General features: G+C 35.7%; 1 protein-coding gene across 3 annotated transcripts in view; it reads right to left on the bottom strand.

The window, feature by feature from the left end:
• Nucleotides 1-27,655, bottom strand: part of XRN1 (5'-3' exoribonuclease 1) — a 168,813-nt gene that overhangs the window by 23,482 nt on the left and 117,676 nt on the right. For all 3 annotated transcript variants that reach the window (XM_019753579.3, XM_019753581.3, XM_019753580.3), the window contains exons 31-33: nucleotides 25,253-25,460; nucleotides 24,052-24,147; nucleotides 18,552-18,660 (exon numbers count right to left, since the gene is read on the bottom strand). In XM_019753579.3, the coding sequence (XP_019609138.3) occupies nucleotides 18,552-18,660; nucleotides 24,052-24,147; nucleotides 25,253-25,460 (413 nt within the window). The remainder of the gene's footprint in view (nucleotides 1-18,551; nucleotides 18,661-24,051; nucleotides 24,148-25,252; nucleotides 25,461-27,655) is intronic.

Below are 27,655 nucleotides of genomic sequence, written 5' to 3'. Positions count from 1 at the left end.
CAACCATAAGTAAGAATTGCCTGAAGTCTAGCTGAACAGAAGTCCTACATCTAAGGATATGCAGAAGAAGCTACGTGGAGACTGATAGGAGAGGCAGAGACTCAGCTCTTCCCATAGCAGGTGTGGTGTTTAAAAATTGGGAGGGATATCTCGGCTGTAGATGTCCCTCTGAAGAGTTAGGGGTCCCAGTCACACACTAAGATGCAGAGTTCAAAACACTGGTTATAACACTGCTCAGTGATCTCTGTGAGAACTTCAATAAAGAGATAGGAAACATAAGAATGGAGATAGAAAATAAAAAAGAATCGGTTGAAAATGAAGAATTCAATAATTGAAATAAAGAAGACATTAGAGGGAATCAACAGTAGGTTAGACAAAGCAGAGGACTGAATCAGCAAATTAGTAGTTAAGGCAGCAGAAACTACCCAATCAGAACAGCAAAAAGAAAATGACACACACTAGACCAGCTGTGTTTAATTGATATTTTTAGAGCATTTCACCCCAAAGCAGCAGAATATACATTCTTCTGAAGTGCAAATGGAACATTTTCCAAGACAGACCATATGTTAGGCCAAAAAACAAGTCTCAATAAATTTAAGAAGACTGAAATCATATCAAGTGTCTTTTCTGACCACAGTGCTATAAAACTAGAAATCAACTACAACAAAAATAAAACTGAAAAACACACAAATACATGGAGACATAACATGCTATTAAATAATAAATGGGTCAACAATGAGATCAAGGAATAAATCAAATAAAAAATTACTTTGAGACAAATGACAATGAAAACACAATGACCCAAAATCTATGGGACACAGTGAAGGCAGTCCTAAGAGGGAAATTCATAGCAATGCAGGCCTATCTAAAGAAAAAACTCAAATCAGCAGTCTATCTTTACACCTAATGGAAATGGAAATAGAACAGCAAACAAAGCTCAAAGTGAGTACAAGAAAGGAAATAATAAAGATCAGAGCAGAAATGAGTGAAATACACACACACACCAATAAAAAAGATCAATGAAATCAAGAGCTGGTTTTTGAAAAGATAAACAAAACTGACAAACCTTTAATGAAACTCATCAAGAAAAAAAGAGAGAGGACCTAAATAAAACCAGAAATAAAAGTGACAATTGACACCACAGAAATACCAAAAAATTTTTTAAAAAATACTATGAGCAACTATATACCAATAAATTCAACAATCTGGAAGAAATGTATAGTTCCTAGAAGTATACAATCTTCCAAGGCTGAATCAAGAAGAAATAAAAACGGGCAGCTGATTGGCTCAGTAGTTAGAGCACAGTGCTCATAACACTAAAGTTGACAGTTTGATTTCCACATGAGCCAGTAAGAAACAACGGCTTGAGCTTGGAGTTGAGCCACCGGTGGGCGGCCAGTTTGTTTAGTGGTTAGAGCACAGTGCTCAGAGCACAGTGCTCACAACACCAAAGTCGCCGGTTCAATTCCCACATGGACCAGTGAGCTGTGCCCTCCACAACTAGATTGGAAACAACGACTTGACATGGAGCTGATGGGTCCTGGAAAACCACACTGTTCCCCAATATTCCCCAATAAAAAAACAAAGAAACAGACACTGAACAGACCGATTACGACTAATGAAATTGAATCAGTAATCAACAAGCACCTAAAAAACAAAAGTCCTGGATCAGATGGTTTTACAGATGAATTTTAACAAACATTCAAAAAGAATTAACACCTATTCTCCTAAAACTATGCCAAAATCCAAAAGGAGGGAAGGCTCCCAAGCTCATTTTATGAGGTCACCATTACCCTGATTCCAAAACAAGAAAAAGGCATACAAAAAAGGGAAACTATAGGCCAATATCCCTGATGAACATAGATGCAAAAATCCTGAACAAAATATTAACACACTAAATTCAGCAATACATTAAAAAGATCATAAACGATGATCAAGTAGGATTCATTCCTGGTGTGCAAGGTTAGTTCAATATCTGCAAATCAAATAACGTGATACGCTGCATAAACAAAATTAAAAATAAAAATCATATGATCATATCAACAGACACAAAAAAAGCATTTGACAAAATTCAGCAGCCATTTATGATAAAAGCTCTCAGCAAAGTGGGAACAGAGAAAACATATCGCAACATAATAAAGACCACATATGACAACCCCACTGCTAATATCATACTCAATGGGGAAAAGCTAAAAGCATTCTCTTTAAGATCAGGAACTAGACAAGGATGCCAACTTTCACCACTTTTATTCAACATAGTACTGAAAGTTATAGCCACAGCAATTAGACAAGAAAAAGAAATAAAAGGCAAAGCATGGGAAAAGAAGTAAAACTGCCATTATAGATGATATGACAGTATATAGAGAACCCCAAATATTCCACCAAAAAACTATTAGAACTTATACATGAATTTAGTAAAGTAGCAGAATACAAAATTAATACTCAGAAATCAGTGCATTTTTATTCACCAATAATGAATTATCAGAAAGAGAAATTAAGAAAACAATCCTATTTAAAATTACATAAAAAAATAGGAATAAATTTAATTAAGAAAGTAAAAGATCGCGACTTCCGGAAAAATGGCGGAGTGAGGTGAGCCTCTGTAAAGCTCCCCTGGAATTTACAAAGAATCGAACAACAAAACTCCACAAAGGACTCCCTGCACAGCAGACAGGCAACACGAAGAGGCCCACTACCAACTGAAATCACCTACAGGTGGGAGATTCGCGCGAGTGGAGGGAGGAGGAAAGGGAGAAGCTCGCGGAGACGGAACCGCGTGGGCGCAGGACGCAGACCTAGCTCAGTGCGCCGAGCTCGCTGCTTCCCGGAACCACCGCAGCTGCGGGAGATCGGACTGCTAGGGCTCCGCCAGGGCTCCACAGGGCTGAGGGGACAGCATATAACACGACTAAACCCAACGCTCACGGCAGAGACCTCGGAGAAAAGACTGAGGGAAAAAGGCTGAAAACGGTGGTTTAAGCCCTCACTGCCGAGCAGAGAACAGAGCCCTTAGGCACTGAGACTAGCCGCCCCCTCCCTCCCCTCCCAGAGCTCGCCCCGCCCCCACCTGCCCGGTGCTAGAAGCGAAACAGTAGCAGTGTCAGATCAAAACAACAGAAAATTTGCTGTTTTGAGAACTGTGGGCCGCAAACACAAATTCACAGCCCAACTAGTTCCAGCAAAGGGGAGAGAGCTGTGGAAGCAGGACCGGCTGTGGTGGTGGTCGCCGCCATTGCTCTGGGCCACCTCTCACAACTCACCCCGCCCCTGACCCCACCTATCTGGGCGGATCCTTCCAGGAGTAAACAGAACTGCTGAAATATACGGGCTCTGAATCAGCAGCTGGAAGAGCTTTCGAGCATCAAAAGCTCTCCGCATACCCTCCGGGACACTGCGCCCTGTGACCTAGACGAACTATTAACAGAGGAGAAGCCCGTCTCCCAGGGAATCCCCCCATTGCGTGAGAAGTTGGAATAGTGCAGAGAAAACATAGCACTACTGTGTGGGAGAAGAAAAATAAGTTGCAGTTGGAGAAATAATAAAACATTCTACCAACAAGTTCTGGCAAACAAAAGAAAGACCACTTTCTATCAACCTGTTGCAGAAGTCACTCCTGTAGATGTCTAGGAAGAGAAATAGTAAACCAGTAATCGCCATGAATAACCAAGGCAACAAGATAGCTCAGAAAGAAAGTGAAAAATCTCCAGAGAAGGCACTTAAAGATACAGAAATATGTGACTTAAATGACAGAGAATTCAAGATTGCAGTTCTGAAAAAACTCAACGAGATACAAGAAAACACAGATAGGCAGTTAAAGGAACTCAGAAACTCAATCAAAGAACAGCATGAGCATTTTACGAAAGAGATTGAAATCTTAAAAAAGAACCAAATAGAATTTCTGGAGATTAAGAACTCAATAGAAGAAATTAAGAATGAAATAACCAGCTTAGGTAGTAGAGTTGACCAGATGGAGCAAAGAATCAGTGACATCGAAGATAGAAACCTGGAAATGACACAAATTGAAGAAGAAAGAGACTTGAGACTTAAAAGAAATGAAAGAACTCTACAAGAACTTTCTGACTCCATCAGAAAGAGCAATATAAGAATAATGGGCATACCAGAAGGAGAAGAAAGACAGAAGGGAACAGAGAATATATTCAAACAAATTGTCCATGAGAACTTCCCAAATTTGTGGACAGAACTGGACCCTCAAATCCAAGAAGCAAATAGAACACCTAGTTACCTCAATCCCAACAGACCTTCTCCAAGGCACATTGTATTGAAGCTGTCTAAAATCAACGACAAAGAAAGAATCCTCAAGGCAGCCAGGGAAAAGAAGACGGTAACTTACAAAGGAAAGCCCATTAGATTATCATCAGATTTTTCAGCAGAAACTCTACAAGCCAGGAGGGAGTGGAACCAAATATTCAAACTATTGAAAGAGAGAAGCCATGAGCCAAGAATAATATATCCAGCAAAGATATCCTTTAGATATGAAGGAGGAATAAAGACCTTTCCAGACATACAGAAGCTGAGGGAATTTTCTAATACACGACCTGCACTACAAGAAATACTAAAGGAGGCTATTCGACCACCATCAACAGGGACAATTTGTGGCAACCACAACTCAAAAAGGGGGAGAGTAAAGGCCTGAACTGGAATAGGGGAATGGAGAAAGTAGGCGTGCTGAAGAAAATGGAATACTCTAAATATCAAACTTTCTTGTACATAAACTTAAGGGTAACCACTCAAAATAAATCCAGAATTGAAATATATACTGAAATAAAAGAATAAACAGAGGGAAACATCATAGAATACCACCACACAGAAATAATAGACAACAACAAAAAGGCAAAGAAACAATGGAGACACAACCTTACCAGAAAACTAAGGATAGAATGACAGGAAATCCTCACATATCAATAATCACCCTAAATGTAAATGGACTGAACTCACCAATAAAAAGGCACAGAGTAGCAGATTGGATCAAAAAACTAAACCCAACCATATGCTGTCTCCAAGAGACACATCTCAGCTACAAGGACAAGCATAGACTCAAAGTGAAAGGGTGGAAATTGACACTCCAAGCAAATGGTACCCAGAGAAAATCAGGTGTAGCCATAATGATATCAGATGAAACAGACTTCAAGGTGAAAAAGATAACAAGAGACAAAGATGGACATTTCATAATGGTGAAGGGGACTGTACAACAAGAAGACATAACAGTCATCAATATTTATGCCCCCAATCAGGGAGCACCGAAATACACCAAGCAACTACTAACAGAACTAAAGGGAGAAATTGACCAAAACACAATTACACTAGGGGACTTAAATACATCATTGACAGCTATGGATAGATCATCCAAACAGAAAATAAATAACGAAATAGTAGCCCTAAATGACACATTAGATGAAATGGACATAATTGACATTTATAGAGCACTTCATCCTAAAACATCAGACTATACATTCTTTTCTAGTGTACATGGAACATTCTCAAGGATAGACCATATATTGGGACATAAAATCAGTCTCAACAAATTTAAGAAGATTGAAATCATACCATGCATATTCTCTGATCACAAGGCTTTGAAATTGGATATCAACTGTAAAAAGAAAGCGGGAAAAAACACAAATACATGGAGACTAAACAACATACTTTTAAAGAAGGACTGGGTCAAAGAAGAAATTAGAGGAGAGATCAAAAGATACATAGAAACAAATGACAATGAAAATACATCCTACCAAAATTTTTGGGATGCAGCGAAAGCAGTTTTAAGAGGGAAATTTATCTCATTACAGGCCTATCTCAAGAAACAAGAAAACTCCCAAATAAATAACCTCATGGTACACCTTAAAGAACTAGAAAAAGAAGAACAAGTAAAACCCAAGGTCAGCAGAAGAAAGGAAATAACAAAAATTAGAGTAGAACTAAATGAAATAGAGAACAAAAAGACAATAGAAAAAATTAATATGACAAAGAGCTGGTTCTTTGAAAAGATTAACAAAATTGACAAACCCTTGGCTAGACTTACTAAGATAAAAAGAGAGAAGACACTGATTAACAAAATCAGAAACGTAAAAGGGGAAGTTATCACGGACACCACAGAAATACAAAGGATCATCCAAGAATACTATGAAGGACTATATGCCACCAAATTCAACAACCTAGAAGAAATGGACAAGTTCTTAGAAACATATAGCCTTCCAAGGCTGAACCATGAAGAACTGGAAAATCTAAACAGACCGATCACCAGTAACGAAATCGAATCAGTCATCCAAAATCTTCCCAAAAGCAAAAGTCCGGGACCAGATGGCTTCACTAGTGAATTCTACCAAACCTTCAAAGAGGATCTAATACCAATTCTGCACAAACTCTTCCAAAAAATTGAAGAAGAGACAGTACTCCCTAACTCATTTTATGAGGCCAACATTACCCTGATACCAAAACCTGGTAAGGACAGCACAAAAAAAGAAAACTACAGACCAATATCTCTGATGAATACCGATGCAAAAATCCTAAATAAAATTCTAGCAAATCGAATACAACAATGCATTAAAAAGATTATTCATCACGACCAAGTGGGGTTCATCCCCGGGGCACAAGGATGGTTCAACATCCGCAAATCCATCAATGTGATACATCATATAAACAAAATAAAGGACAAAAATCATATGATTATATCAATTGATGCAGAAAAAGCATTTGACAAGATACAACATCCATTTATGATTAAAACACTTAATAAAATGGGTATAGAAGGAAAATACCTTAACATAATAAAGGCCATATATGACAAGCCCTCTGCTAATCTCATAATTAATGGAGAAAAGCTGAAGCCCTTTGCTCTACGTTCAGGAACACGACAGGGATGTCCCCTATCACCTCTGCTTTTCAACATAGTGTTGGAAGTCCTTGCCAGAGCAATCAGGCAAGAGAAAGAAATAAAAGGCATCCAAATTGGGAATGAAGAAGTTAAATTATCACTCTTTGCAGATGACATGATGCTATATATAGAAAACCCTAAAGACTCCACCAAAAAGCTATTAGAAACAATCAACGAATACAGTAAAGTTGCCGGCTACAAAATCAACGTACAAAAGTCCATTGCCTTCCTATATACTAACAATGAAATCTCAGAAAAAGAAATACAAAAAACAATTCCTTTTGCAATTGCAGCAAAAAGAATAAAATACCTAGGAATAAACTTAACCAAGGATGTGAAAGACCTATATGCTGAAAACTATAAGACATTTTTGAAAGAAATTGAAGAAGACACAAAGAAATGGAAAGACATTCCGTGCTCATGGATTGGAAGAATCAACATAGTTAAAATGGCCATATTACCCAAAGCAATATACAGATTCAATGCAATCCCCATCAAAATCCCAATGGCATATTTTAAAGAAATAGAACAAAAAATCATCAGATTTGTTTGGAACCACAAAAGACCCCGAATAGCCAAAGCAATCTTAAGGAAAAAGAACAATAATGGAGGTATCACACTTCCTGACTTTGGCTTGTACTACAGGGCTACAATCATCAAAACAGCATGGTATTGGCAGAAAAACAGACACATAGACCAATGGAATAGAATTGAGAACCCAGAAATAAAACCACATAAATATGGACAGATAATTTTTGACAAAGAAGCTAAAAACATACAATGGAGCAAAGACAGCCTCTTCAATAAATGGTGCTGGGAGAATTGGATAGCCACGTGCAAAAGAATGAAACTGGACTGCTATTTGTCACCATGTACCAAAGTTAATTCAAAATGGATCAAAGACTTAAGCATAAGACCTGACACAATAAACTGCATAGAAGAAAACATAGGTACTAAACTTATGGACCTTGGGTTCAAAGAGCATTTTATGAACTTGACTCCAAAGGCAATGGAAGTAAAAGCTAAAATAAACGAATGGGACTATATGAAACTTAAAAGCTTCTGCACAGCAAAAGAAACCATTGACAAAATAAAGAGGCCACCAACTGAATGGGAGAAGATTTTTGCAAACAGTGCCTCCGATAAGGGGCTAGTATCCAGAATATACAAAGAACTCATGCAACTCAACAACAAAAAAAACAAACAACCCAATTGAAAAATGGGCAGAGGACTTGAAGAGACATTTCTCCAAAGAGGACATACAAATGGCAAATAGACATATGAAAAAATGCTCAACATCACTAATCATCAGAGAAATGCAAATCAAAACCACAATGAGATATCACCTCACCCCAGTCAGAATGGCTATCATCAACAAGACAAATAGTAACAAGTGTTGGAGAGGCTGTGGAGAAAAAGGAACCCTCATACACTGTTGGTGGGAATGCAGACTGGTGCAGCCATTATGGAAGGCAGTGTGGAGGTTCCTCAAAAAATGGTAAATAGAATTACCATATGACCCAGCAATCCCTCTCCTGGGTATCTACCCAAAAAATCTGCAGACAGTTATACAGAAGACAAGTTTGCTCCAGTGTTCATTGCCGCTTTGTTTACGGTGGCCAAGACATGGAAACAACCAAAATGTCCTTCGATAGATGAATGGATAAAGAAGTTGTGGTATATATACACAATGGAATACTATTCGGCAGTAAGAAAAGATGATATAGGAACATTTGTGACAAGATGGACGGATCTTGAGAGAGTAATGCTGAGCAAAACAAATCAGACAGAAAAAGCAGAGAACCATGTGATTTCACTGATATGTGGTATATAAACCAAAAACAACAAAAGAACAAGACAAACAAATGAGAAACAGAAACTCATAGACACAGACAATAGTTTAGTGGTTGCCAGAGGGTAACGGGGGCGGGGGTTGGGGGGGTGGGAGATGAGGGTAAGGGGGATCGAATATATGGTGATGGAAGGAGAACTGACTCTGGGTGATGAACACACAATGGGATATATAGATGATGTAATACAGAATTGTACACCTGAAATCTATGTAATTTTACTAACAATTGTCACCCCAATAAATTTAATAAAAATAAAAAAAATACACCGAAAAAAAAAAAAAAAAAAAGAAAGTAAAAGATCTGTACTCAGAAAATTATAAAACAGTGAAGAGAAAAATTAAGGAAGATACAAATAAATGGAAATATATCATGCTCATGAATAGGTAGAACATATAGTTGAAATGTTCATATGACCCAAAGTAACCTACAGATTCAATGCAGTCCCTATCAAAATAGCAATGGCATTTTTCACTGAACCAGAACAAGTAATCCTAACATTTATATGGAACCATAAAAGACCCCGAATAGCCACAGCAACCCTGAGAAATAAGAACAAAGCTGGAGGTATCACACTATCTGATAACAAATTATTCTACAAGGCTCTAGTAATCAAAACAGCATGGTACTGGCATAGAAGCAGACACATAGTCCAATGGAACAGAATACAGACTCCACAAATACATCCATGCCTATATGGTCTTTAAATATATGACAAAGGAAGTAAGGATTTACACTGGTGTAAAGACCCTTTTTAAATAAATGGTGCTGGGAAAACTTGACAGATACACGCAAAAATAAAATAAAACTGGACCACCTTCTTCCGCTATATAGAAGAATAAATTCAACATTACAGACATAAATGTAAGACCCCAAAACATAAAACTCCTAGAAGAAAATATGGGAAATAAACTCTCAGACATTATTCTTAGTGATACTTTTACTGATATATCTCCTCAGGCAAGTGAAACAAAAGAAAAAATAAACAAAGGGAGTACATCAAACTAAGAAGTTTTTCACAGCAAAGGAAACCATCAACAAAACAAAAAGACATCCTAATGATTGGGAAAGATATTTAACAATGGTACATGTGATAAGGGGTTAATATCCAAAATGTATAAAAATCTCATACAACTCAACACCAAAAAAAAAAAAAAATACAACCAATCCAATTAAAAAATGGGCAGAGGATCTGAAGAGACATTTCTCCAAAGAAGACATACAGATGGCAAATAGACATATGAAAAGATAATCAATGTCACTAATCATTAGAGAAAAAGTTGGGGTAGCCATATTTCTATCACACAAAATAGACTTCAAAACAAAGGCTATAATAAGAGACAAAGAGGGACATTACATAATGATAAAGGGATCAATCCAACAAGAGGATTTATAAACAATTACGTATCCAACATAGGAGCACCTAAATATAGAAAGGAAATATTTATAGACATAAAGGAAGAGATTGACAGTAATATAATCAAAGTAGGGGACATTTACACCGCATTGACACCAATGAGTAGATCTTTCAGACAGAAAAATCAAGAAGGAAACAGAGGCCTTAAATGACACAGTAGATCAGATGGATTTAATTGATATTTTGAGAGCATTTCACCCCACAGCAACAGAATATACATTCTTTTCAAGAGCACATGGAACACCAAAATAGACCCCATGTTACGCCACAAAATAAGTCTCAATAAATTCAAGAAGACTGAAATCATATCAAGTGTCTTCTCTGACCACAATGAAATGAAACTAGAAATCATTTATAAGAAAAAAAACTGAAAAACACACAAACACATGGAGGCTAAAACACACTACTAAATAATGAATGGCTCAACAATGAAATATAGGAAAAACTAAAAAGACATCTTGAGACAAATAAAAATGAAAACACGACTCAAACACCCCTCAAACAATCTAAACTTACACTTAAAGAAACAAGAAAAAGAACAGCAAAGCCCAAAGTGAGTAGAAAACAGGAAATAATAAAGATCAGAATGGAAATAGTCTAAAAAAATATATGAAAAATTAATGAAATTAAGTGCTGGTTCTCTGAAAAAATAAACAAAATTGATAAACCTTTAAACAGACTCATAAAAAGAGAGAGATAAATTTCAATACATTCAGAAATGGAAGGGGAAAAGTGACAACTGACACTACAGAAATACAAAGAATTATGAGAAAATATTATGAACAACTAACTAAATGCCAACAAATTGGACAATCTGGAAGAAATAGATAAATTCCAAGAAACATACAATCTTTCAAGATTGAATCAATGCACCCAACATAGGAGCACCTAAATATATAAAACAGATATTGACTGACATAAAGACAGAGATCAACAGAAACACTATCATAGTGGGGGACTTCAACACACCTCTGACAACAAAGGACAGGTCTTCCAGACAGAAAATCAATATGGAAACAGAGGTCTTAAATGACACATTAGACCAGTTGGATTTAATCAATATTTTCAGAGCATTTGACCCCAAAACTGCAGAATACATGTTCTTCTCAAGCGCACATGGAACATTTTCCAAGACAGACCACATGTTAGGCCACAGAACAAGTCTTGATAAATTTAAGAAAACTGAAATCATAGCAGTTGTCTTCTCTGACCACAGTGCTAACAAATTAGAAATCAACTACAGGAAAAAAACTGGAAGACACACAAATACATGGAGGCTGAATAACATGTTCTTAAATAATAAATGGGTCAACCATGAGATCAAGAAAGAACTCAAAAGATATCTCGAGACAAATGAAAATTCGACGACCCAGAATCTATGGAATGCGGCGAAAGCAGTCTTAAGAGGGAAATTCATAACACTGCAGGACTACCTAAAGAAACAAGAAAAATCACAAATCAGCAGTTTATCCTTACACTTAAGGGATCTGGAAAAAGGACAGCAAAGTAAGTCCAAAGAAAGTACAAGGAAGGAGATAATAAAGATAAGAGCAGAAATAAATGAAATAGAGACCAAAAACACAATACAAAAGGTCAAAGAATCCAAGAGCTGGTTTTTAGAGAAGATAAAATCGACAAACCTTTAGCCAGACTCATAAAAAAAAAAAAAAAGAGAGGACCCAAATTAATAAAATCAGAAATGAAAGAGGAGAAGTGATAACAGATATCACGGAAATACAAAAAAATTTAAGAAATTACTATGAGCAACTATATGTTAATGCTAACAAATTAGACAATCTGGGAGAAATGGGAGAATTTTCTAGAAGCATACAACCTTCCAAAGCTAATTCAAGAAGAAACGGAAAACCTGAATAGACTGATTACTACCAGGGAATTACTACCAGACGGCTTTACAAGTGAATTTTACAAAACATTCACACACACAAAAAAAAAGATTATCACCTATTCTCCTCAAACTATTCCAAAAAATCCAGAAGGAGGAAAGGCTCCCAAACACTTTTTACAAGGTGACTATCACCCTGATTCCAAAATCAGACAAAGACATTACGAAAAAAGAAAACTATAGGCTGATATTTCTAATGAACATAGATGCAAAAATCCTCAACAAAATATTAGAGAACAGAATTCAGCAATACATTAAAAAGATCATACACCATGATCAAGTGGGATTCATTCCTGGTATGCAAGGTTGGTTCAACATCCACAAATCAATTAATGTGATACACCACATTAACAAAATGAAAAATAAAAATCATATGATCATATCAATAGATGCAGAAAAAGCATTTGACAAAATCCAGTGCCATTTATAATAAAAACTCTTAAGAAAGTGGGAATAGAGGGACCATATCTCAACATAAAAAAGGCCATATATGATAAACCCACAGCTAACATCATACTCAATGGGGAAAAGCTAAAACCATTCCCCTTAAGATCAGGAACAAGGCAAGGTTGCCCACTTTCTCCACTTCTATTCAACATAGTTCTGGAAGTTCTAGCCACAGCAATCAGACAAGAAAAAGAAATAAAGGGCATCCAAATTGGTAAAGAGGAAGTAAAATTGTCATTATATGCAGATGACATGATACCACATATAGAGAACCCTAAAGACTCCACCAAAAAACTATAAGAACTGATAAATGAATTTAGTAAAGTAGCAGGATACAAAATAAATATTCAGAAATCATACCAATAATAAAATATCAGAAGGAGAAATTTAAGAAAACAGTCCCATTTACAATTGCTTCAAAGACTATAAAATACCTGGGAATAAATTTAACCAAAGAAGTAAAAGAGCTGTACTCGGAAAACTATCAGACACTGGAGAGAGAAATTAAAGAAGATAAAAATAGATGGAAACACATACCATGCTCATGGATAGGAAGAATTAATATTGTTAAAATGTCCATACTCCCTAAAGCAATATACAGATTCAAAGCAATTCCTATCAAACTATCAAGGACATTTTTCACAGAAATAGAACATATAATCCTAAAATTTAAATGGAACCATAAAAGATCCCAGATAGCCTGGGCAATCTTGAGAAATAAGAACAAAGTGGGAGGCATCACGGTACCTGACATCAAATTATACAACAAGGCTACAGTAATCAAAACAGCACGGTACTGGCATAAAAACAAGACACATAGATCAATGGAACAGAATAGAGAGCCCATGAAAACAAAAGCCTATGTGGTCATTTAATCTACAACAATGGAAGCAATAATTTCTGGTGGGGTAAATAGAGTCTATTAAATAAATGGTGCTGGGAAACCTGGACAGATACATGCAAAAAATGAAACTTGATCACCGCCTTACACCATATACAAGAATAAATTCAAAATGGATTAAAGACTTAAATGTAAGACCTGAAACCATAAAACTCCTAGAAGAAAACATAGGAAGAAAGTTTACAGACATTACCCAGAGTAAGATTTTTACTGATATATCTCCTCAAGCAGGGAACTAAGAGAAAAAATAAACATGTGGGATTACGTCAAACTAAAAAGTGTTTTCACAGTAAAGGCAACCATCAGTAGAAGAAAAAAGGATCCTACTGATTGGAAGAAGATATTTGTCAATGATATATCTGATAAGGGATTAATATCCAAAATTTATAAAAAAACTTACTCAACTCAACTCCAAAATAACAAACAACCCTTTTTAAAAATGGGCAGAGGACATGAAGAGACAATTTTCTAAAGAGGACATACAGATGGCAAACAGACACATGAAAAAATGCTCAACCTCACTAATCATTAGAGAAATGCAAATAAAAACCACAATGAGATACCACCTCACTCCCGTAAAAATGGCTATCATCAATAAATCAACAAACAACAAGTGCTGGTGAGGATGTGGAGAAAAGGGAGCCCTTGTGCATGTTGGAAGGATTGCAAATGGGTGCAGCCACTATGGAAAACAGTATGGAGGCTCCTCAAAAAATTAAAAATAGAACTACCTTACACCCAGCAATTCCACTCCTGGGTATCTATTCAGAGAAATCCAAAACTCTAATTTGAAAAAATTTATGCACCTCTATGTTTACTGCAGCACTATACACAATAGCCATGACATGGAAACAACCGAAATGTCCATTGGTAGACGACTGGATTAAGAAATTGTGGTACATTTATACAATGGAGTATTACACAGCCATAAAGAAGAATGAAATCTTACCATTTGCAACAACATGGATGACCTAGAGAACCTTATGTTAAGTGAAATAAATCAGACAGAGAAAGACAAATATCATATGATCTTACTTATATGTGGAACCTAAAGAAAACAACAAATGAACGAACTAATCAGAAACAGCCTCAGAGATATAGAGGAAAAACTGAGGGTTGCTAGATGTGGGGGGGTGGAGATGAAGGAGAAAGTGAGGAGTTAGAAAGCACAATTGGTAACCATAAATTTGCCATGGGGATATGAAAGTCAGCTTGGGGAATATAATCAATAATGTGAAGATTTTGTAGGGTATCCGATGGACACTTATTAGGGAGACCACTTCATGGATGGTGTAGATACCTGATCACTGCACTGTACACCTGAAGCTGAAGCTGAATAATAATGTCAACTATATAAATATGTCAACTATAATTTTATATATCTATATATACATATAATATATATATTATATGTATATATTATATGTATATATATAAAATTATAGTATACATATTTTATATATATATATATATATATAAGTAAATATATATATACACACACACATATATATATACACACACACACAGTCACAAGAAGTGGAGGACAGCATTAGGGAATGGAGATAGAGAAAATGTAACAGCTGTAGGTGATGTCAGAAGGGTAGTAGACGGGGGGAGGGAGGTTATCACTGTGTGAGGGATATAAAAGCACTGTATGAGGGATATCACTGCACTGTACACCTGAAGCTGAATAATAATGAATGTCAACTATAATTTTATATATATGTATATAAATATATATATATACACACATATATATGTGTATATATGTGTATATATATGTGTGTGTATATATATATGTGTATATATATGTGTATATATATATATATATACATATATACACACATACACATACACACACACAGTCACAAGAAGTGGAGTACAGCATTAGGGAATGGAGATAGTGAAAATGTAACAGTTGTAGGTGATGTCACAAGGGTAGTAGACTGGGGGAGGGAGGTTATCACTGTGTGAGGGATACAAATGACAAATGTCTAACTATTACATTGCTTTGTATACCTTAAACTAATAAAAAAATAGATAAAATAGACTGAATCAAGAAGAAACAGAATATTGTAATACCAGTTTATGCTGTCTAACCCCTTCCCCTTCTTCCTCATCCCCACCACCCTCCCTTCTAGCAACCATCAATTTTTCCTCCATCTCTCTGAGACTATATCTATTTACTTTGCTCATTTATCAGATGTTTAGATTCCACATATAAGTGAGATCATATAGTATTTGTCTTTATCTGACTGACTTCATTAACATAATGTTCTAGGCCTATCCATATTGTTGCAAATAGCAAGATTTCATTCTTCTTTATGGCTGCATAATACTCCATTGTATAACTGTACTACAGTTTCTTAATCCAGTCATCTACTGATGGGCATTTGGTTGTTTCCAAGTTTTGGCTATTGTAAATAGCACTGCAATAAACATAGGGGCGCATACTTTGTGAGGGGTGAAATGTCTGTTTCATTGCTTTGTACACTTGAAACTAATAATAAAAAAATAAGTGAATAAAAAAAAAATAAAAAAAAATGAGGAGACTAAAAAAGGAAAAAACAAGAAAAAAAGCCAGTCAGGTTATTTATTATATACTCCTTTACACAGAAAATTCATTTCTAAAATGGCAATACTCATAACGTGCCCTACATGGGAGTTTTATAAAGATTAAATAAAGTAATACTATTCAAACAAAAAAAAGAGAAGAAACAAAAATCTGAACAGAATGATTACTACTAATTAAATCTAATCAGTAATCAAAAAACTCCCAACAAACAAGTCCTGGACTGGATGGCTTCACAGCTGAATTTCACCAAATATTCAAAGAAGAATTAGCATCTATCTTTCTCGAATTATTCCAAAAAATGCAAGAGGAGGCAAAGTTCCCAAGGTCTTTTTATGAGGCTACCATTACCCTGATTCCAAAACCAAAGACAATACAAAAAAAGAAAATTATAGGTTGCTATCTATGATGAACATAGATGTAAAAATCATGAACAAAATATTAGCAAACTGAATCCAGCAATACATTTAAAAGATCGTACACCATGATCAAGTGGGATTTAGTGTTAAGACGCAAGTTTAGTTCAATATTCACAAATCAATTAATGTGATACACCACATAAACAAAATGAAAGGTAAAAATCATATGATCATATCAATAGATGCATCAAAAGTGTTTGAAAAAATCCAGCATCCATTTATAATAAAAACTCTCAGCAAAGTGAGAATAGAGGGAACATACTTCAACATAATAAAGCCCAAATATGACAAAATCACTGCTAACATCATACGGTTTGGAGGTTCCTCAAAAAATAAATTCGCTTCTGGGTATTTATTAGAAGAAATTCAAAACACGAATTCGGAAAGTTATACACAGCCCTGTGTTCACTGCAGAACTAGTTACAATAGCCAAAATATGGAGGCAATCTCGGTGTCCATCAATAGATGATTAGATAAAGAAGAGGTGATACATAGCATATACAATGGATTATTACTCAGCCATAAAAAAAGGATGAAATCTTATCTTTTGCGACAACATGGATGGGCTGAGAGTGTATTGCTGTCAGTGAAATAAGACAGACTGAGAAAAACAAATACCACATAATCTCACTTATATGTGGAATCTAAAGAATAAAATACACAAACAAACCAAACAGAAACAGACTCAAATACAGGGAACAAACTGATGGTTGCTAGAAGGGAGGGGTTTGGGGATCTGGGTAACAACGGTAAAGGGATTAAGAAGCACAAATTGGCAGTTACAAAATAGTCATGGGGATGTAAAGTACAGCATAGAGAATATAGTCAATAATGTTGCAACAACTATGTATAGTACCAGGTGGGTACTAGACTAACCGGGGGGGATCACTATATAAATTATAAATGTCTAACAACTATGCTATACACCTGAAACTAATATAAAATAATATTGAACATCAACTGTAACTGAAAAAAATCTTTTTAAATAAATTAAAAAGCTTAAAAGACAGACAATAACAAGTGTTATGGAGGATGCGAAGAAATTAGAAGCTTATACATTGCTGGTAGAAATATAAAATGGTGCAACTATTTTGGAAAACAGTCTGATAATTCCACAAAAAGTTAAACATAGAGTTAACATATGACTCAGTAATTCTACTAATTCATATATATCCAAGAGAACAATACAGGAAACCCCCTTGACACGGCACTCTATAACACGGTTTCGCTCTAACACGTTGGAGAATTGGAGAAATCCCCGAACAACACGGAGCTTAATAAGAGCTTTTAAGAGCAAAAGATATCTCATTCGAAATTAGGGAAATCCCCGAACAACACAAAACGCAATAAAAGCACAGTAGTGATGACAAAGAAAACATTATTTAGTACATATTAATACGCTATACTTTTGGTGAAAATTGCTTTAATAAAGATATTTCTCTTAATTATAAAAATATAATAGTATGTTTTTTTAATTTTTAGAACCTAATACCCTTTTTTGCATTAAATCTTTGTTTCATATAACACGGATTCGCGTAACACGGCATTTTTAAGTAACCTAACAACCATGTTATACGGGGGTTACCTGTAAACATATGTTCACACGAAAACTTGTACACAGATATTCACAGCAGCATTATTCATTACAGCCCCCAAGTGGAACAACCCAAATGTCCATCAATAGATGAATGGATGAACATAATGTAGTATTCATTCAATGGAATGTTATTCAGCTATAAAAAGTAATGAAGTATTGATACATGCTGCCACATGAATGAACCTTGAAAACATTATGCCCAGTGAAGGAGTCCAGTCATAAAAGGTCACATATTTTATGATTCCATTTATATGAAATGTCCAGAACAGGCCAATCCATAGAGGCAGAAAGTAAATTAGTGGTTGCCAGGGGCTGGAGGAATGACTGCTAATAGGTATGATTTTTCTTTTTGGGGTGATGAAAATGTTCTCAATTTACATAGTAGTATTAGTTGTACAACTTTGTGAAAATAGGAAAAACGTCACTTTAAAAGGACGTATACTTTAATAGGATGAATTTTATGCTATGTGAATTATAATTCAGTAAAGTTGTTAATTCATACAAATAAAAAGAAGCAGTTAAAACTACAAATATAATTTTCTAACCTAAAACTTACATTTTCTGTGAGGCTCATGTTTTCTTTGCTGACATTTAACATCATTGTCATGTAAGCCAGATTTATGCTGTAGAGCTACTTGACTTATTTCTTGAGGTAGAACTGCAACCTGAAAGTTAAAATTTTTACAAATGATTTAAACAAACTCTTAATATTGTAACTAGACCATTACTACAACGTTTAATAAATATTTTATTATTTTTATAAAAAGGAGGTAACTCATTAGAAAAAAAAGGAATGAAAAAAGGTATAGAGAATTTTAAAGAAACACTCAAATTCTACCACCCAGAAATAACCATCATTAACTAAATGATCATCACTTGATTAGACATTTCTCTCTGCATCACTTAGATAGCAAGATACATAGAAAATTATCATTTTACAAAAATGTTACTTTCAATAGGAAAAGTTAAATCTAATTTTGCTTGAAGTTAATACAGAAACTAAAGAACAGATTAAACTTTAGGTACATGTTTCTTCATAACAGAAATACCAGCTTCTAAAGATTCCTCTAGATTTGCTTCAAAATAATCCTACCGCTGGAGTGGGTGGGGCTGGGAAATGAGTGGGTGTTACAGAAGACATGTGCAAGGTAAGCGAGGAGTACCTATGGGCTCATTATACTATTTTCTTGACATCATTATTTTTTAAATTTCCACTGAAAAGTTTTTGAAAATTCATCATTTCTGCCTCTGATATCAAAGCTGAGGATTAGTCCTTCTTCATCCCTTCTCTCAATACGTGATTTTTATTAACTAGTATTTAGATTCTCAAGGTTTTCAAATGATGGAAGACTGCTATCGGACAGCAAGACTGATTATAAAGTTCCAGTAATAGAGACAGTGCAGAAATGAACAGAATTAGCAAAATGATATGAGTAAGTTTCATCTAAGATCATATCATATCCCATTGTTTTCTGATAGAGAGAAGTGGCCTGAAGTTAAAAAGATATAGCTAACTTGCCACAGTTACGGCGGAAGAAACAAAAGCAGAGGCTGTAGATGTTCAATACAAATGTACTATTTCATAATCTTGCTTTTGGTGGGCCCTATTTATTTACTTCTGAGCACAGACAAATGAACACTGGGTACAAAGGCACATCGTGTCCTTGTTGACACGCTTGAAAACAGCTGTGACACACCCCAGTGGGAAGGCGGGTCAAAGGGGCACAGATGCACAGAACACTGAGGATTCTTCCACCCTGAAGGGTCAAGAAGACCTTTCTGTCTGCATAGCACAATAGCTGGTGGAGTTTGGCCCACAGAGGTACATTATGGGGACTGTGACTCTAAGGAAGGGAATTAGAACATCAGGATTAACAGAGACTGGCATGAACAAATATTGTGTGTTAAGTGTCTATTATGTGCCAGGGATGGTAAGATGTACTTTGCAGCCATTATCTTAATGTCATTATAACAACGCTATAATCATAAAAATGCTATGGTAGATTTTTATTCCATTATGTAGATGAGTAAACTGAGGTTCAAAGTGATAATTTGGTTATAGCATTAAATAATAGGAGAGCTGGAATTTCAGTTCTTAATTCATTCCAGAGAAAACATATGCCATAAGTTCAATTAGAAAGAAAACATTCTAGCTTTGAGTATAGTTTTTTGGGTTGTTTTATTTGATATCTAAATAAAGCTACTTGTGTCAGTCACGTTGTCACATTTTGCCAATAAAGGCTTAAATTTTTTTTGAAGATTTTTTTTTAGAGCCGTTTTAGGTTCATAACAAAATTGAGAGGAAGGTCCAGAGATGTCCCATGTACCCCTGGTCCCCACACACGCAGCCTCCCTCACAAGAGTGGTATGTTTTTTACAATTGATGAACCTACACTGACATATGACTATCATCCAAAGTCCACAGTTTACACTGGGATCATTCTTGGTGCTGTACCATCTGTGGGTTTGGACAAACGTAAAATGACGTACAACCACCATTATAATTATAGCGAGGATGAAAAAGAGGCTTTGTAATAATATCTAACTGAAAGTAACCTCACAGGGTGATCTGATTATAAATTCCTAACTGGGCAGCTTATGGTGGGTAGTATGCTTCACGCCTGGAACTTTCCTAATAAAAGATTATTTTTGCCTTAAGCTAAGCCCTGTCCATTGTTTCTGTGCATCTAGGTTAACACACCTTTGAAATGCCTCTTTTTCAGATCCCTCAGAAGTGTAACCACCCTCAAGAAAGCGTATAATCTTATCCTGTAATCTAATCATAAGTATTTCCCGGTCTTGCTTTCTCCCGCTTTCATGTAAGTTTCCTTATATTCCCTCCTTACTTTCAAATGCATAAAAGAAATTGCAAACTGTCATTCTGGGGAGCATCTCGGATCTTGCTTCCTGGCATGTTGTCAGTTTGGCTCAAATAAACTCTTATAAAAATTCTTTACAGGTTTGGACATTTCTTATGTTGAGAATAGTATCATGTAGAGTGTTTTTCAGTATCCTAAAAGTATTCTGTGCTCTGCCAGTTCATCCCTCCTTCTCTCCTTAACCTCTGGGAACCACTGACCTTGTTACTGGTTCCATAGTTTTGCCTTTTCCAGAAGCTTGAATTTTTTTTTTTCATCATGTTGAGTTTTCCAGAATTTGTTCATCGGATGAGTATCAGGCTGCTTTTTAATGTCTCATGGATATAAGTGTTATGTGTGGTGGCTCCTAATTCTTGCAACATATAGGAGACGAAACACTGGAGTATTCAACTGATATAAATAAGGAAATAGCAACCAATAACAAGAGATGCATGCAGAAGATTCTTAGGAAATATGGCATCAAAAGTTGAGTTCCATCTCAAGGAAACAGGTGGTAACATGACTAGTAGATTTTAACTGACCCTTGGGGAAATTTTGGTAGTGAGAGAGGAAAGGCATCCTAAGTGGAAGGAACAAGAACAGATAACCTGAAATGAAAATTATCTGTGGGAAAGGGAAAGTAAAGAGACCAATCTGACTGAAACAGACCATTTTACCAAATAATTGGACATACTTTATATAAGAATTAGGTAAGGTTAAATTATAAAAGGTCTAATTATTAGTTTGAGTTGAGGCTAAATTCCAGCAGTACTAAACAGGGAGCCCCATTTGAATAACACTATTTTAGGGCTAGAAAAGACCTCTGAGATGATCTAAGTCCAATAACTTACTTTTATACATAAGTCAAAGAGGACCAGGGAAATCAGATTTGCTCTATTTGAGTCACAAAACCTGATTTCCTGATTCTGAGTCCAATAGCAGATTTATCAAACTACACTGCCTCACGGCATAAACTGAGTTCAAACTCAGGAGCGCTAATTAATTATTCTTTATCTAATTATTCCACAGGGCCAAGACAAATTAAAGGGTCTTTAGGAAAGACCCTTTCCTAAAGACAGTATTACGTAAGAAGAACTAGAAAAGAAAGAGAAGAAACAGGAGACAGAGACAGGAGGTTAATCAGGCCTGGGATGACGATCTAAGGTCCATTTGTGGGAACTGAGTAAACGGTTTGGGGTTTCATTGTAAAAAAATATTACAGAGAAAGAGTAAAAATACACACACACACACATACACACACACACACACACACACACACACACACACACACTCAGAGGGTGCCAAAAAAATGTATACACATTTGAAAGGAAAAAACTGTATTAAAATTGTAGTACTCAATATATACCGATAACAAAAGATGAATACAAGTCACAAGTATACTTTTTTTGGCCATATATACATATACATATACATATTCTCAAATTCTATGTCCAGTTTGGACATCTTCCATGAGCTACATACTCAATGGCCAACTCCACATCTTCCCTTAAACGTTTAACATACATCTCAAACTTACCATGTTCAAAACTGAACTCTTGATCTTCCTCCACAAACCTGCTTGACCTGCAATCCTCCCCACTCAGTTAATAGCCATTCTAGCCTATTAGTTACTCAGACCTTAAGAGTCACATCCTTTAATCCATTCTTTCTCTTTTACCCCCAGATTGAATTCATCATCAGCTGACAATCCCTTCCAAATATGTCTAGAATTTGACTACTTCTCACAGGCTCCTACTACCCTGGTCTAAGTCCTTATCAACTCCACCTGGTTGATTTCTGTAGTCTCCTAACTAATCTGTTTCCTACCTGGTTCCTCTACATCCTGTTCTCAAAATAGCAGGCAGAGTGATCCTATTAAAATATAAGTCAGATCGTTTTATACTGCTGCTCAAAACCCTCCACTGATTTCCCATCTCACTGCGTAAAAGTCAACGTCTTTATAATAGCCCAGAAGGTCCTGCCTTGATATCAACATGTCACTTCTCTATTACATTTCCTACAACCCACCCTACTAATTCATCCATAATGGTCTTTTTCTTCCTTGAGTACGCCAGGATCGTCCCTCTAACAGGGCCATTGAATTTGTCTGGAATATTCTCCTCTGATATCTATATACCTTACTCTTCATTTCATTCAAATCTTTGCTCAAATTTCACCTGACAATTCCATTTAAAACTGCAAAACCTCCCCTTTAGCCCCTCAACATTTCCTGTCTTCTTCCCTGCAATTTTTCTCCAACGTGTATATTTTGGTCTAAGATAGCATATAATTTACTTATCTTACTTATTGTCCTCTCCTCCAAGAACATTAATTGTATGAGGCTAGGATTTTTGTTTAAAGCTATATTCTCACTGCATAGAACAATGCCTGGTACATTCAATAAGTATGTGTTGGATGAACGATAATAAAGCCCTCCTGAAGAACGAATGAGTGGTTAGCAGTACCAAATACATTAAAGAGGAAAAGAGGGTTTGAAAATCTGCACACGGACTATATTTAGGTAGAAACGATTTATGGATGATATAAGGAAACTTTATAATAGCACATTGGCAGAGAGACCTGTGCACTTTGTCACTCTCACTTTTTATATTTATTTCAGTCATTCCCTTTGCTATTTTCCCCTTTCTAGCTCTGACAACACCACCATCACTGGCGTCCCTCAGGGTGCAGGCTACTGGTTTATAAACTTGACAGAATATTCCCTCTTGACCTAAGCTAAGAAGAAAGGTCAGTAACCTGCAAAAAATGTAGTAGAAATTCATTCCTGTTCTCTTTTGTTTTCTTTGTCTACCTTTTTCGCAGAATTTCTTTCCTTTTCTTGATCGCTATCAGGGAATGTGAATTTGCTCATTCCTCTTTAAGAATACCAACTGCCAGCATAAAGCTATACATTCAAGTGGAAATGAATAACTTAATGAGCACCATTTAGGCCTTTGTTGAGTTTGAAATATAGTTATTATGATTGTGTAAACAACTAAAAAAATCCAAAACTGACTTAAAAGAAAAATGGTCTATATTTTCACTCACTGGTCAAAAAACTTATATATGGCTGAACAGAATTATGCAAATTCATGATCAAAACTGTTATTTCTCTGTGAGATTTCAGGAGAACAAAAATCATTACATACCTGAAAAAGAAATATAAAATTAAATGTCCATCAAACAAGACATACTAACCTTTTCTTGTAGAGCTGGCTGAAAGTGTGGAACCTTTCCAGATCCCTGTAAGGACTGCCAAATGTTGCAAAATTCATCATCATCTTTAGTAAGTATCTGGCAAAGCAAAATAAATTTCTTAAGGAACAGAAACATTAAAAAATAAAGCTTCATATGAAAAATCAAATAATTTATTCATCAAAATTATTTAGCAGTAAAGAGGATGTTTAATTTTCATTATATGAAATCTCATTTCTTTTTTTCTGGAGCTCAGTATAGGCATCATAAAGATACTCTATTGGAGTGAAAATGGCTTTCTTCACTCCATCTGTAATTGGTTTTAAATGGTTTTATTGAAAAGCATTTGAAGCATAACAAATGCTGTAAAAGATTATACTGAATCAATATCCCCACCAACAGACTCTTTTTGTCTTCCAATGTGCTGATATATTATCCCATTTACACTAACATCTAATGATTTTATTTTTAAAATCTCCATCTTACACAAAAGCAATCTAATAGATTAAAAATGAGCTATTACTTATGGGGAATTGTTTTCATATAGTTTAAAACTCTGGAAAAAACATGCACCAAAATTTAACAGTGGCTACCTATGAGACTTGAGAGGATTTTTGCTTCTGTTTCGTTTGTTATTATCTACTAATCTGTGTTTTCTAATTAGTCATAATCCAAACATTATTTGGATTAAAAAGTGTGGTTAAGATTTGTGGCCATGGAATTAAATAAAGTTAAGTGTCTCACACAAAACAATTTGATTTTTGTCACCGGGAAGATGAAATAAAGGAAATCACCCATGAGTTACACGGTGGGAACTTAAAAATTGCTTCTGATAAACATGATATAGTCCTCTTTTATCTTTCAAATTAATGTTATTTTATAACAGATAGCATAGGACATTTGGCTTATATAAAAAAAGTTTAAATGTTAATTTCAAAGCAAATGTATAAAGAGAAAAAAGACATTCTCAAGCTAATTATTATATAAATAAATATCTTTCTTCTTTAATATAACTGTAATCTTATAACTAGGTACTCATAGAATTCTATCAATAGCATTCTTTACTAGCCTATTAGTTTAAAACAAATCTGGAAGTGACTCGAACCAAAACTTTTCTAAAAACTAAGTCAAATCAGGTTTCCATTTATAGTCAGCTTGTGATTTCTAAAGGGGGTAGAGAGAAATTAAAGACTAAGAGTCTTACTTGTGTAGGAACAAAAAGTGATTGCGGGGAATGGTTCAGGCCTCCCAAATGCCCACACGAAACTGACGGATTTGAGCTATAGTGATTCACAGCTGGCTGTGGTTTCACAATGGCTGTCAACTTCTGATTTCCAGTTTCAGCACGACTCCCATGAGAAAGGTTCACCAAGGCACTCGTTGGCAGCCGATAACCCCTACCAGGCGAGCATCTAAAAACAAAATCAGGGTCAGAGGGAAATAATACTAAACGTGCTATGGAGAAGAATGAGACAATTTGGGGGTGGACAGTCCATAATCCACATTAATAAATATTACTTTTAAATTCAGTAGAAGAACTCGAAATCATAGAAAAATCTCAGGTTATAAGATGATGCATTTCAGAAGAGTTTCTAAATAGACTAGTCAGTGCTACCACATGGGGAAAAAACTGTTCTAGAGGTGTAGTTCTTTGTGTAGGTGTTCGTATGTGTGTGGGTTAGTTTGCCATCAGGCGGCCTGCAACTTAATAGCTGAGAATGACTACAAGTTTATGAATTAAATGTCAAATTCGTTAAAAGACTGTGGTTTGTACAGTCTGGGTTATGAAAGCCCAGGAGCTATCCAAGTGTGGAGCCATTCTCAGTATGGCTTTAAGTATGGCTCTATCTCTGTGACAGGGCAAATTTAGCTTTGATCACATTTGTCTCCAGGTACATTGTTGAGTCCAGCCGTTTGTTAATCCCATCTTAAAGTTCTAGACATGGAAAGGCTTAAGAGATAAATATTTGTGATTTCTTTCCTTCCTGGCCCAGATAGAAGTGTTAGATATTAAAATAAGCCTTCTCTTGTCAAAACTTTTGAACGCTATCACCTACATTTTTTCTCTCTGAGAATATAATTTTCTTATGTTGCAAGATCATGGAGAAGTAGCATTATTTAATGAGAAATCTTTGTAAAATTTCCAGAAAATATTTTTGTGAGAACGATAACTATAGATTCTGCATTATAGAAATGAACGTACTATAGACAAGTAATTTTTTTACAGCTCTCTATCAGTCAAGAAATCCATTGCTTCTACCTAGAAGGGGAAAAAAAGACACTGAGAAAAAAGTTAATGACCACAAAAATAAATTTTCAGTTATTGGGTTAAGGTTATTGGTAACCAAACATTTCTGTGAAAAATAAAATCACATATGGGATCCGGACTCTGCTGCTGCATTTGAAGAGTACAAACAGTAAAGTCTTTGGGTAAGAGGCACATTCAAATTGCAAAACCACAATAAATGCATTCTGAGGGTGATCACTTGCTATAAGAACTAAAAATTGTGATTTTATGCAAAGAAGTTAAGAGACTAATCAATTGTTTATTTTAATTACCTACTAATCACAACAGAGAAGAAAAAGAAAAACTTGGCTAAATTTAGTTAAGTTTTCCAGCCAGTTTCTATTTAAAATTTTTTAAAAAAACTTTCGGTGTGTTAATTGTTTATTTTTCAATTACAGTTGACTTACAATATTATATTAGTTTCAGATGTACAGCATAGTGATTAGATATTTATATAACTTATGAAGCAATCGACCCAATAAATCTAGTACCCATCTGACACTATATAAAGTTATTACAATATTATTGACTATATTCCCTATGATATACTTTGTATTCCCAGGACTACTGTGTAACTACGAAATTGTATTTCTTAATCCCTTCCCCTTTTTCACCTATGCCCCCAAACCCCTCCCATCTGGCAATCTCAAAATGTTCTCTGTATGAGTTAGTTTGTGTTTTATTTGTTCATTTTTTAGATTCCACAATAAGTAAAATCATATGGTATTTGTTTTTCTCTTTCTGACTTATTTCACTCAGCATAATATCCTCTAGGACCATTCAGGTTGTTGTAAATGACAAGATCTCACTCTATTTTATGGTTGAGCAATATTCCACTGTATATATGTACCACATCATCTCTTTTTTTTTTTTTTTTTTTAACGATTTTTTCATTGGGGAAGGGAAACAGGACTTTATTGGGGAACAGTGTGTACTTCCAGGACTTTTTCCAAGTCAAGTTGTTGTCTTTTCAATCTTAGTTGTGGAGGGCGCAACCCAGCTCCAGGTCCAGTTGCCGTTATTAGTTGCAGGGGGCACAGCCCACCATCCCTTGCGGGAGTCGAGGAGTCGAACCGGCAACCTTGTGGTTGAGAGCCCGCGCTCCAACCAACTGAGCCATCCCGGAGCTCAACAGCAGCTCAGCTCAAGGTGCTGTAGTCAATCTTAGTTGCCGGGGGTGGAGCCCACCATCCCTTGCAGGAGATGAGGAGTCAAATAGGCAACTTTGTGGTTGAGAGCCCACTGGCCCACGTGGGAATCGAACTGGCAGCCTTTGGTATTAGGAGCACGGAGCTCCAACTGCCTGAGCCACTGGGCCGG

This window comes from Rhinolophus sinicus, chromosome 17 (assembly GCF_057876585.1).
Source record: "Rhinolophus sinicus isolate RSI-liver-muscle chromosome 17, RSI-T2T, whole genome shotgun sequence".
Classification (NCBI taxonomy): Eukaryota; Metazoa; Chordata; class Mammalia; order Chiroptera; family Rhinolophidae; genus Rhinolophus; species Rhinolophus sinicus.
The sequence above is the reverse complement of the archived record's forward strand: the minus strand, read 5'-3'. Positions and strand labels throughout refer to the sequence as shown.